Below are 13,578 nucleotides of genomic sequence, written 5' to 3'. Positions count from 1 at the left end.
TACGCGTGCTGCCTATCGCTTTGAACAGTTGAAGCAAATTTTTGCGACATCTTATTGGCGATTTGCGTATGTCCCCTCTACCCCTACCAGTCCAACTGCACTTATTGACAAACACTTTGTCAAACAGAAGATCGAGTGCTGCCAGCATTCGGTTTCCACAGTTCGTTTCGGTGATAAGTGAGTTTAGCCAGTTGTATGCTTCCTTAAAGTATTCTGGATCACTTAAACGCTTCTCAAAATCGTTTAACTCTTCCTCCGTCTGCATTCGGGAGAAGCTATACAATTGCACTTCCTCCGAATACTCTCCTCCCGTGTGCTGATGTTGTTCTTCATCCGGCGGTATATGCGGCATTTGAAACGCATACTCCGGGAGCTGAAGGAATTCATTAGCATCTGGCAGGGAATGTGCCTCTTCATCCGATTGCGCTTCCTTATCATGCTTAGCTTCAAATTGTTTGGTTTGATTGCTTTCTATATGCTGGAGCTTTTCCAGTATGGTTTGCTGCACTTTAAACATATCGTTTACGATCTTCTGCTGTTTGACCAGGAACTGGTCAACCTTTCTATTATGTTCGGTAACAAATTTGTCGAAACAAGCACAATGGGTGCAGTTGGTCATTTTTGGCGTTACGTGATTTTTAGCTTGTGTTTGTTTTACGTTGCTACTAGCCGTCGTATTGATGGAGTACTTAGCATTTAGATTACAATTTAGTATGTTGGGTGTCAATACCTTCAATCTTTCCTTCGGTTGTGCTTGTTCGGTTGCTAATTTCGGTGTATCATTTAACACTTGGATGACATATGTACAATTGTCTTCATCTTTCCCATTCAGCTGAGTAGTGGAGTTGGAGGTTTGTGGCGGCGGGTTGGCTGGCTGCTCGGTATAAGTGTGTTCGGCACTACGTGCCATTCGGCCATAAGGAATCTGAAACGAACCAGAAGCAATCATATTATTTGAGATGTATAACACATTAGACAAGCACAACCACAACCACATACAATCGATGTACAATAGTTCGGATACATAAAACTAATCATAATAAAAGATAAAACAATAACTAATAATAATCACGACATTATTCCAGCTTTTCAAATTCGCTTTATTAAGAAACTCTCTTAGCTGTACAATTTTTTTCCTTTATAGCAATGATGGTCTAAACCCCTATCGGAAAGCTTACACTAGGCTGATAAATGAGCTCACCCGATCGTGATATGTTGTAATATTGCTTAGATTAGCGATGTCAAGTTCAATGATTTCGGTGGATCAAGTTTATAAGTTTAAAGTTTAATAGAATACGAGCCTAGGCATTTTTTTTTTATTTTTAAATGCTGGTACTACTAATCTCCTTAGTAAACAAATGTTTAATCAATTTATACCGTGTAGATACTATTTTTAAAATAAAACAAAGATTACAGATAATAACCATTATTTTGTTAAATGTCATGTCAAGTCAAGTTATGAATTTTATAATCTGCACAATTCGTCTAAAACGCCTGATCAGTTAAAATTCATTTTGCTGAAGAAATAACATTACTGGTACATGCTTGGGATCTAATCTTGCACGTTTGTCATCATACATTTGTCCTGCTTTTGTAAATACACGCTCACATGGAACAGAAGACGCGGGTATACAGAACATATGCTGCACCAGTTTATATAGCGATGGAAATCTGGATTCATTTTGTTTCCACCAAAGCAATGGGTCAGCCGTCATTGCTATATAGTTTGCTGAGATATATTCATCCAATTCTCGTTTCGCTTTCAATTCCGGATTGGATGTTTCTCGTTCTACAACATTCACCTTGTTGATGAAATCGCTAAACAAATACTGCCGGTAAGGATCGGTGGCAATTTCCGTTTTTACATCAGGCACAGTATCGAACGTTGCCATGAATGGCGCTAATAGCTCCACAATGGTGTCATACGTTTGTGCGTACATTTCATCTTTATTTTCGAAACTATGACGCTTCATGCGTGGATCTAGCAACATACATTGATTCACGATAGGGTCCGATATTGCCGAAAGATCCGTAATTAGCGAACGTGCCATATTGTGAACTGAATCTTCTAAATCACCGTTCAATAAATCGCTTGTCTTTTGAATCAAAATTTGAATCATGAGACCCGCGAGCGATGGCATGACATGTTTCTCTGAAGATGCTATTTTGGCAGCACAGTCAAAATTATATAGTACGTTAATGGTTTGCTCCATTACGGTCCAATCTTTGCTTTGTAGTGTATGCTGCATTTGCATAGATTCCAAACAAGCTAGTAGTGGAGCTTTGTTTTGGTGAAACCTTTCTATCATGACGTACGTTGAAGTGAATCGAGATGGTATATCTTGTTTTAATTTCAGGCGCGGAAGATTCAATTGTGTTTGCACTTTTGCTAATTTACTGGTAGCTGTATTGTTTGCCTTAAAACATGCGATTATCTGTTTAATCTTTTCGATGACATCGCCAATTGTGTGCGTGATACACTTAATAACGATTGAATTTAATGTATGCGCGAAACACGGTAAATGTTTTAAATTTAAGTTCCGTACCGCGGACATCGTGTGTGGCCGATTGTCTGTTACGATACCAGCTACATTGCTGATTGTTAAGTTGAAATCATCAATTACTCTTCTTATCCATTGGGCAATATTCATATCTGTACATGGAACATCAAATTCCGAGCATTCTAGCAAACTTGAGCAAAACGTGTAGTTGCCATCGATGTAATGCGCTGTCAGCGCGTAAAAAGTAGTACTATCTGTGTTTGGCCATTCATCTAATGTCAATGCCACGTGTATTGTGTTCGCTAGTGTATCTTTCACTCTTTGCACACTTTTCACGTATTTCTCTTTCAGTATAGCTTCCGCAACAATATTGCGACTTGGTATCACATAGTTTGGATTCAGTCCACTACAAAACTGTTTAAACGCATCACTGTCTACCGTGGAAAAAGGAAGACATTCCTTGCTAATAAATTTTAACAGATTATCATCCAGCGTTTCCTTCGTTTCGACCGAATATGATTTCAGATGTTCTTTCGCACCAAATCGAGATGCCACTGTCGTTGGGGACTGTTGTTTCAAATAGCTTTTCAAGTCTCTTAACGAACTGATGTTTTCTTGCGTTCGGCCTTGAGATATTTCCATGTGCTTCGATGCTAGATGTCGTTTCAAGCTGAACGTTGAGCTTTTTGAGTGGCGTATGACCTGAGAGCAGTACAAACACTTTCCTGCATTTTCCATCCTTTCAAAATGATGCCACACATCACTGCTGTTGCTTGGTGGGTTCATCGTACAAGCCTGTATAATTATTGTAATAAAATAAAAATAGATCATTAGTTTGTGCAGGTAAATAAATTACCTATATGATATATTTCAAACTCGTGTTTCAAAGAAGTACAATTGTTATTGTCCAAAACGTAGATACCGAGCACCAAGATTGATTGAGAAATTAAATAGGTCAGAAATGGCCAGCGTGACCTTAGAGGTCGTTATGCCAAGAAGAGATGGAGAGAGAGAGAGAGAGTGTCATGAGTTTGAATAGTTATATCCAAATACTAAAATGTATCACGCTGCTATCTTTACTACCTTTATCGGTTTTGGCATGCCATGGAATGGTGTTAAGTGGCTTGAAATACTCATAAAGCTGAATTTGTCAATTCTGAGTATGGGAGACCACAGTATAGTCAAAATTTGAACCCAGACCAGTATACCAAACTTATTACACTTTCCATGTTCGTATCAGTGATAGTTAGGTCTAGCTACGCGAAACTTTAACAACATAATGAACAGTTGTACATGTCTACTACTCTATTTACAATCACAGAGTGTTGGGAGGGATAATTTTATTGCATGATGATTTAAAGAACAGAATTAGATAAAAATACTGTAAAATCGTCTGAAATATACCCTCGAGCTCCTATTGTAATGTTTTATTGTTCTTTTCTTCCATTGATATTCCATTCCATGATCCATTATTGGTCGTGTTTCACGACGCTTCATTTTTTTTTCACCAATCTACAATTAGTTTTAGGCACTTTTTATGTACTCTTGTTATCTCTTGTCTTCGCGTTGGCTTTAATTTGCAAAGCTACTGTTGCATTATATCCTTGTAATGTACGTAATCCTTACTGAGGATTAATTGTTATATGTATGTAGTTTATTGTTCGGCTTAATTATTTTATTCTCTTTTTCTATTTACTAGTAACCAATACTTACTTCTAAACATATTTGAAATATGAATTAATATTTAACAATTAATCACTTCATTTCACACTGAACAATAATATTTACATCTTTCACTTTTTTACTGCACTGTTTATATGATTACGCTTTATCACACATGATAGGAACGCTTTTTTGGCAAGTAACTTTTTAGCGGTTTTCCTCTATTTTAATGTCGCACTGCAACCTCAATAAAGAAATCTTCTTGCCCTAGAATTCGGCTTTCGTTGACTTTAGTTAACTGTACCTGGATAGTCAGCTTGTCAGGATAAGGTCAGGATGGCAATTCCTAGTTCCATTCCTATTGGGTAAAGCTCGACGCCGTTACCATATAAACCCCCGCGTCGCCCTTGATTTGTTTGAAAAACTAATAATTTAATACAAACACACATATGAAAGGTTTTGGGGCGGCCCCAATAAGATGGTATCGGTATCAATAGAACCTAGGTTTAATCAATGCCACCGCGTGCGTGTCGTTCGCATTAGTCTATACAATGTAAGTGAATGTTTTACTGTTGGACATGATTTTGAATTAGCTGAACGAGTCTGTCTGTTTCTTTCGTAATTCTTTCATCAGTGATTGAATGAGTTATCCTTGAAAATTCACTTTTTATTTTTACGTTTATAAGTTTATTCCATAGTTTTACAAATGGTTTATATTTATGACGACGTAACTTTTATGCACGTATTCAAAAGCGTTACAGCACATCATTATAAAAAGTGTTTCAAATTCCTTTCGTTTTGTTACAATAATGATAGTTTTAAACTAGCAAATCATTGTTGTGTACCGGCTTACCCAAATGTCTCTAATAAATCCTCCTGTCTAAAACACGTGTTTTTTAACAATTCGGAAAAAACCTTAAATTATTGTCTTACAATGCAATCATTTTTATACAACAACAACAAAAAAAACCATCGCACTGTACAATGATCAGGCTTATTGTTTTTTTGTTCGGTGCCTGATATGTCGGCAAACGCTCTTTATGCTACCTGTTGATTTGGCATGACTTTTGGCATTAGATAATTTGGTTTTTATAAAATTTTCTACCAATATTTCAGACACAGTGCTTTGAACATCGCTTGTTCCAATGTTTCGCAGCAATTGTAGAGTATGTTTGTAATTCCTAAATGCTACTTTTCCATCATGCGTTACATCTCCTTTCCTGCCCGTCCAGCTGCAACTTATAAGAAAAAATGCGTCGAATAGTAAATAAAATGCATCGTGCATTCGTTGGTAACTTTTACCGGATTTTACTACAACGGACAACCACAACTCCAGTTCTTGCAATTTTACTACATCTGCGAGATGCGCTTCCAGCACGTCGAACTCCTCCTTCGATGAAACTTTCGATGCCGCAAACGCTGGACGTTGGTGTTTGGGCCAAGTAGTCGTTACGATTGTTATGTTATCAGATGGTATAACTTTATCCTTTAACACAGCTAATTGTTTTTTAATGTCACTCACAGCTTTAGTCAACTGAATAATTTGCCGGTAGTTGAATTCCGTCATCCTTTGCACCTTCTCGATTATCGATGTTTCCCGGCTGCTGGTTCCATTTCCGCCATATTCCATTGTTATCTGCAATGTGATCAGTGCATAATTGTACAACAATGGTGAGTTTTGTAATTATGCTTACCCGCTATATACCCGGTAGCAAACGACACAATTATAGTTGCATGCACATCATGTTTTGGTTTATATTTTAGCACAAAGATACGATCTCCTACAGCTAGATAACACAGTTTCTTTAATGAACATACAGAGCCTTTCTAATCTTTGGCTGCAGTCTATAATCGTTCGGTCAATAATTTCCTTAATACGATTGATACTGACCAGAGGGCCGCCCTCTGGTGATGTATGTGATAAACGGCGCCGGTCCACGCGGCAGGACCGGGGATCAAATCCCATCCGGACCGTCTCCCGTAGTAAGGACTGACTATCCGGCTACGCGGTAAAAAATAGTCTCGTAAGCCAGAAATGGTCGGCGTGACCTTTGAGGTCGTTAAAAGCCAACAAGAGAGAGAGAGAGAGACTGTCCAGAAAGTATACCTTCTTGTCTTGGAGAGTGTGTAGACGATCGTCAATCGTTATCCATACCAAAAAAGTAAACTCTTATCAATAATCAAAATAACAAAACTATCTCACATGTATTTTTGTAGAAACCATAAATCTTGGCCTTCTCTAGATGCACCAAGACTGTGTATTGAAGTGAGAATTTTGCAAATCAAGATATTTTTCTATGTAGAGAGGAAAGCATGATAAGTAACCAAATTAGGCAGTGTGCTTGCTCTACGGATATGGATAGAGAGATACCAGCTAGCTGGAAAAAATACGCTTGTTGAAAGCCTTGAGAAAGACGCAGACCAGCCTGTTAAACCGTAAGCTAATCAGTTGTTGTTATAGATATAGATAATTTAAATTTTTCAATAATTACTTATTATTTTACTCAAATGAGTGAGTTCAATTTATGTTTTATTTTCTTAAATAATATTACATATTTATTTACATATTATTACCTATACATCTATGCTAATGTCTTAGAAAACCTGTACAGAAAAGCTTTAATCCAATATAAGGTGTAATATTTTACGGGTACTAAGCTTTTACTTGTATGTTTTTTTTTATTTGGAACTTAAAAATATTATAGCAAAATGACTAGACTTTTAAGAATCAAAGGTCCAATTCCGATTAATATAAGGAGTAAGCTGGATCCAAATTGCGGCCTATCTAACTGTCCACTAAAACTTCTTTGAGCGGCAATAACGTATTATTTAACTAGTTATCGAAAGATACAGGTAAAACAAAATATTGAAAACTTAGGTATCCGTAACCTTGTAAAACTTTGTTTATGTTCGCTGAACACAAAACTCCATCGAAAACACTCACAATACCGCGTTGGTCATGCGATTACTACAAATCTTTGTTGGTATCCTGTAAGAACAGAATTTGGGACATTTTTTTGGGTACAAGCTTGGATCGTTTCTCGGCATATATTTGCCCGCGTTTAGAAAAGATGCGTTCGCACGGAACCGATGTCGCAGGAATGCAAAATAGATTTTGAACAACTTGATACAAAGCCGGAAATTTGGGTTCGTACGTTTTCCACCAACAAAGCGGATCTTCGGTTAACTCTATACAGTCCATTTTCAAATACTCATCAAGCTCCAATTTCGCCGCATCCTCTGGATTATTGTTGCTCTTAACGCGTTTGATGCTAGTTGCAAAATCGCTAAAAAGACTTTGATGGCAAGGGTTAGCAAACGGTTTTCGAGCGACAGCTCCAAGTGCTGAAGTATTTGGAGTCTTCAGTGGTATAATTACTTCAATCAAGTGCCGATACGTTTCTTCATACCTCTGTGAATCACTTTCAAAACTGTGGCCTTTCATTCTGGGATCTAACATCATTGCCCAACTCACTAGTTTACTTTTAATGTAAGGCTTACACCCATCCGAAAGTCCTTGGATTAAGGAGGACGTTAATTTTTTCACTGTATCATCCATACCGTCATTCAAAGCTGCTTGTGTTTTCGTTAGTAGAATATTTGATAACAGACCTATCTGTGACAGTGGGACTGATTTTTCCGCCGACAGCACTTTTGTAGCATGATCAAAGTTTAGCAACACTTCAATGCTTTGCTCCATAATGGTCCAATCATTATCAGATACATTATTGTTTACCTTCAACGCATCTAAGCACAACAGTATTGGTACTTTATTTTTATGGAATCGTTCAATCATGTCGAACGTAGAATTCCATCTCGTCCCTACATCTTGCTTTAGCTTGAAACTTGATAAATTATGTTTATTTTGTGCTTCCAAAAGTTTCTGCGATGCGTTGCTGTTGTTTTTGAAGAATGCCACAATTGTTTTAACTTCATCGACCGTGGCCTTAATGGATTGTTGTATAGCATTTTGCACGAGTGAATTTAACGTGTGGGCGAAACAGGGAAGATGCTGAACATTCATTTCATTTATTGCAATTTGCATGTTGGCCTCATTGTTTGTAATTATTGCTTGTACTTTGTTTTCGATTTTATACTTTAACACAACCTGTTTCAACCAGTCTGCTATGTGACGGGCCGTATGCTCATTTGAATATATGGAACACTCCAAAAGGTTGGAGCACAAGCTAAAATCCTCATTTATATAGTGTGCCGTTATCGCTAAGCAGTTGGTATTGTTGTAATTCAGCCAACCTTCCGAGGTGAGAGCTACGGATTTTATTTTCGTAAAATTGGCGGTAATCTTTTCTAATGCTTCTAAGTAGTTACTGGTGAGCAAACCGTTGGACAGCATTTTACGACTAGGTGGTTCGTAGTTTGGATTCAGCAAATGAATAAACTTCTTAAACTTCTCTCCTTCCACTATGTTGAATGGTAAGCATTCGTCGCAAATCATTTGAAACAAAGCTTCATCCAATTGTCTGTTTTGCATTAACGACATCGGTTTGCATTGCTCAACAACGTTTGTATCGCTTACCGGATTGGACTTTTGATTCTTAGAAGTACCTGGCTCAATCATGGCAATTTCATACTTTGATGTTGAAGGTGTTGAAGATTCCATTGGTGCAGCTCTATTAAATGGAATGGAAGGATGCAAGTTTTTTATGTGCCGCTTTAAATTCGAAGTTGATCTATTCGACATGGAGATGAATTTACCACAGTAACGGCATTTGGCTGCTTTGCCCTGTACTACGAAATGTAGCCAAACGTCACTAAACTTTGCTGACATTGGTACAATCTAAAGAAACGAAGATTTATAAGAAACATTAATAACTACAGTTGCAAACAACAGGATTTAATGATTGGGTTCAACTCTTTGCCCTACTCTATTTGCCCTATCTATTGTCCTGCATTCGGATATCAATGTAAATGTAAATAACTCACGACGAGGTAGTATATGGCTCACTATTCATGAGAAGACGATTCTACTGCCTACCCTCCGACCATTTAAAAGGAACAGTCATGCCCAAGGTTAGTATTTAATTCTACTCTGTATGTTAAGTTTGACTGTTTTATAGCGTGATTTACGCAAAAGCTTTTATAATATAAATATCTTTATAAGCTAATTTAGCTCAATTTTATTGGTTATTAGTATTGACAGGTGTAGCTGGAATGCGGTTTTCAATACCAGCACAATGGATGATAAATTTATAAAAACTGTAACATTCTAAAAATCGCTCGTGCTTCAATCGTTATTCAACAATTCAATTGGCGGCAGGCTTTGCCTTTGAATGAATTAAGAAAGGAAGATTGAAAAGAGCCGAGCAAAAATGATATGGACATCGCAAATCAAGTAGTAAAATCGTTCAATAACATGCCCGGTGTGATTTACAATTTCCACGCGACAGTCTCCCCATATTCCTATGCAGGATTTGATTTTCCACTTTAGATAGCAGTCAAATATAACATTAACAATCAAATAAGAGACACCAAGCCTTCAATCGTTCGCATACCGAAGATATAAAAAATTAATTTATTATTAACACGAAACACGTTGCATTATCGAATGGGACGAATAAGAAAGTAAAGTGTCTAGCCCATGGGATCGTCGTGACGCTCAACGTGTTAGCTGAGCCGCTCAGATCTCAAATTCATATCCTTAGTACAAATTTAACCATGTGTGGATAGAGAATGTGAATGCAGCTGTGTAACAAGGTTTAATCACGATGTGCTACAACAATTGTTACAGTTTTATGCATTCATTATACCTATTATGTTTCTAATTTGTAACTGTTATTCATTTGATTTTTTGGGTCGGTCAAATAGTTTAATGAACAAAGCACAACTATAGGGATGTTTCAGCTCACGAATAGCCAGATAGTAAGGCAAATTAAATCCGAAAAAGAGATGAAACCAAATAAGAAGATATTAAGGAATATTTACTAACCACACGAAAACATATTCTTTGAAGCAGAATTGCGACTTCGATAGAAATTTTATCTATCGTTTGAATGATATAAAATAATTGCTTTGGAATTATTGAAATTGGAAGACAATTGTAATCAAAAGTTCGACATACTAAATCAGTAGCGACCGATTCAAATTTTTACAAGAATTTCAGAATAATATTAACTATTTATCTAGATAAACAATTCATTATAGAAAGGTTGATTCTAAATGGAACTAACGTATGCAGTGACTAACTCATACTCCAATACGTTTCTCGTAACCAGAAATTCAAGCGGGTCGGTATGTACTTGGTAAATATGGACACATATCTCCAGAAGTTTTTGCAAGCAAAACCATTTTTCATTTCGCAGATCAACAATTTTGTAATGAAAACATTTACCCCGATGCCGTAGAACATATCCTATCAAAAAGACTCACGCGGTACGGTCGGATTGCCGATGGTATACGGCAAAATTTACGCACACCAAAAACTATTTTAAATGACCAACTTTTTCCCTAGTCCCAGAAGGGCAACGTGAAGGAGAAATGCATTGAAATATAAAACTTTGTATTGTAAGAACCATGTAACTTACCGATTGTTGTGTGCTTCTGGTTGCGCTCGAATCATCGCCCGAATCTTCCTCGCAGATTTTTCTTCTCTTTGTGCCTGTACGTATTGAACAAAGTTTCAATAACTTCATTTGGACAACAAAAACATTCTTATAATTCAACCTACTTGAACCAACAATATCGCCATTGTCTTCAATTTCTTCTGCGATAATATTTTCCGTTTTGATTTCATTTCCTACTACATTGAAAAATGCATTCTGAAATGATATGCCCGTTTCGCCGAATTCGATTTCATCAGCTAACGGGTCCCTGCTGCTACAGTTCGATGAGCTTGCTTCCTGCTGCATGGTGGCTGCACTCGGTTCTTTGGGGCGACTATCAGGAACGTCTTCATCGATCGGTTCTTGCTTTATCGTGGTCGATGCTTCAGCCAATTGCTGTTATTTAGGAAAACGACACATTATGTTAACAAATGAACCGAAAAACGGTACGCCATTCGATACTTACTGTCGGATTAGCTGCTGATCGTGTACCATACCGATTGTTTGTTGAATCGTCCATAATGCCAGGTTATAAAACACGAAGAATTCTAACCACAGAAGGACACTAAACACAAACCACTGTGTTTAACGGATTTGTCGTTTACTTAACAATACTGTGGTAGCTAAATTTTACAGAAAATATCTTATTTCACGATAAAATCACGGAAAGCATCAGACGCGCTCGGTTTCGGATTGTTTCACACGTTCATTTCTAGGTAGACCGCTCATGACAGTTGAAGCTTTTTTTTCCAACATAACTTAATGTACGTTTACACTACACGAAAAGGCCTAACTGCATACATCAGAAGTGTACTAAAATGGCAATTAACGGTTTGTGGGAAATTTATTTACTTTGGCGTTGCATACTCCGAATTCTCTGTATTGCATTGTGAAACATTGATTTTATTTTTGTCGTCTTTGATCCTATAGTATAATTTAAATATTTGTCAATTTTCATTTCAGATGAAATCTTCTTATAAATCCGCATAAGCATCAATGAAAGCCGGTAGAATTGATTTTTTTTTCTTTGGTAATCGCTTTAAACCGTCCGGAACCGAACATCAGCCGGACGACAATTATTATTATTTTAACTTAATTTTTTTATTGTTTCAATTAGGACGGCCAGGCCGTATGACTTATTTTAACTTTATATTAATTATTAATAATTATTATAATGATTTATTTTAACCTAGTATCATTGATTACTCATTTGCAATTTATTTTCATTTCCTGACCATGTGCAGTTTAAATAAACAAAATAAATATCTTTACACATACCTTGTCGTGCACAGTACCGCTACATCGTGCATCATTCTTGATTGATTGATCAATTTTAGTACAAAGGGTTGAATGAGAAAATTGCTATTCGAAAATAAACTTAAAATAGCATCAGCCATGAGCCAAGATCTGTAGACTTTTGATTACTCATTTAGTCGTATTTGTTTTAAATCCATACATATATGAAGACGTTGAATGAAAATGAGTGTATCATTGGTTTCGGTTCTTTTCAATCGCCAACATTTCAAGTCTTATCTCTAATTCCTTATTACATATGGCTGTTTTTAACTCTAATTCCCTATTTGCTATATCTCGCTTGAGATATAGGAGTTGTTTTTTTAAATCTAAATTTTTATAAGCTATGTCTTTTCTAAATTCGAAATCTTTTTTCTTTAAATCTAACTCGTCTCTTCTTAACTCAAGTTCCTGTAGTTTTAAAGCATATTTCTTTTCTTCTATATCGTTATGTTTGATTTGCTGAAGCAATTTCAACTGGTGTATGCTGTTTTTGCTAGTGGATTCATCGGAATCATTCTTTTGCTCGTATTCATTGTCGCCATCTTTCGTTTTTTCTGGATGTTCTCCTGCTTGCGGTGGCAATGCCACTTTTGGCTGTGATGAAACATATCGTCCAGACTCATCCGTGGTAGATAAATGTTGTGTTTCACACGTTTCTGTTGGTTGTGCTTCAGTTGTTGGCAGAGGCATGTTCAACAGTACAAACACGCGTTGCTCTAAAGAAGCAAACCCCTTAAGTTCTCCTTCAGCGATGCCATAACCACGTCGATTGTTAATAATCTTTTTTTTAAGGGTAGATTTAAAATCTGCCCACACCTGAAAGAGGCAACAGATTGCTTTATAAAGGTTCGTAGTTTTTTTTACGTGAAATAATTTACCTTTTTCCAGCCAGTGCCATCTTTTATAGGTGGCCCTAGCACGTTTAGCTCGCTTGCAACAAATTTCCAAAATTTGTCACCACCATATTTCCGACCATTAGCCATTTCCAAATTCTTATTCTCTTCAAATATGGTCACCATACGATCAAACTGTCGTTTCGTTGTAGTTTTACGTCTTTCCTAAAAATACAAGAAAACGGGAAGGTATCGTGAATTTAATCTACGAAGGGAAATCCAGTTTATGTATTTTAAAAACAAGGAAATATAGCGCATAGCCCACTGATAGCATTGTTAAAAATGTTTTATTAACTTGATAGATAACCTTTTCAATCAAAAATAATATTTTTTGAAATATTAGAACAAGATTTGAAATGTTATTTTATTTATTTTTACTTATCGTTAATTATTACAGCATTTAGTCGTATTGTCATTTGACATTTTTATCGAGTGTTTAATCGATAGACTAACAAGCCTCATTGATGTCGTTGAGATATATAGATAGATAAAATCATAACTAGCATATAAAATCATAGCTAGATCATAGCAGATCGAATTTCATATAGCATGGCATTGTTGAGCTAAACCGGAATAAACAGATATTTTGAAATGGTCTTTTTCACGCTACCAACAATAAGACCAACCCGAACTAACCAACTAATACCACCATAATGCATTGGTAGT

The 13,578-nt window shown here is 36.5% G+C and overlaps 1 protein-coding gene across 3 annotated transcripts in view; it reads right to left on the bottom strand.

Moving 5' to 3' along the window:
- Positions 1–13,578, bottom strand: part of LOC125768837 (zinc finger BED domain-containing protein 4-like) — a 28,954-nt gene that overhangs the window by 2,227 nt on the left and 13,149 nt on the right. The window contains exons 4-8 of one of the 3 annotated variants that reach the window (XM_049437033.1): positions 12,898–13,077; positions 11,190–12,835; positions 10,849–11,119; positions 10,706–10,779; positions 731–925 (exon numbers count right to left, since the gene is read on the bottom strand). In XM_049437033.1, coding sequence (XP_049292990.1) covers positions 731–925; positions 10,706–10,779; positions 10,849–11,119; positions 11,190–11,243 — 594 coding nt within the window. In that variant the 5' untranslated portion in view covers positions 11,244–12,835; positions 12,898–13,077. Of the gene's footprint in view, positions 1–730; positions 926–1,333; positions 3,297–5,807; positions 8,962–10,705; positions 10,780–10,848; positions 11,120–11,189; positions 12,836–12,897; positions 13,078–13,578 lie in introns of those variants that run through there. The other 2 variants (XM_049437032.1, XM_049437031.1) reach the window with 2 other exon arrangements.

This window comes from Anopheles funestus, chromosome 3RL, assembly GCF_943734845.2.
Source record: "Anopheles funestus chromosome 3RL, idAnoFuneDA-416_04, whole genome shotgun sequence".
Classification (NCBI taxonomy): Eukaryota; Metazoa; Arthropoda; class Insecta; order Diptera; family Culicidae; genus Anopheles; species Anopheles funestus.
The sequence above is the reverse complement of the archived record's forward strand: the minus strand, read 5'-3'. Positions and strand labels throughout refer to the sequence as shown.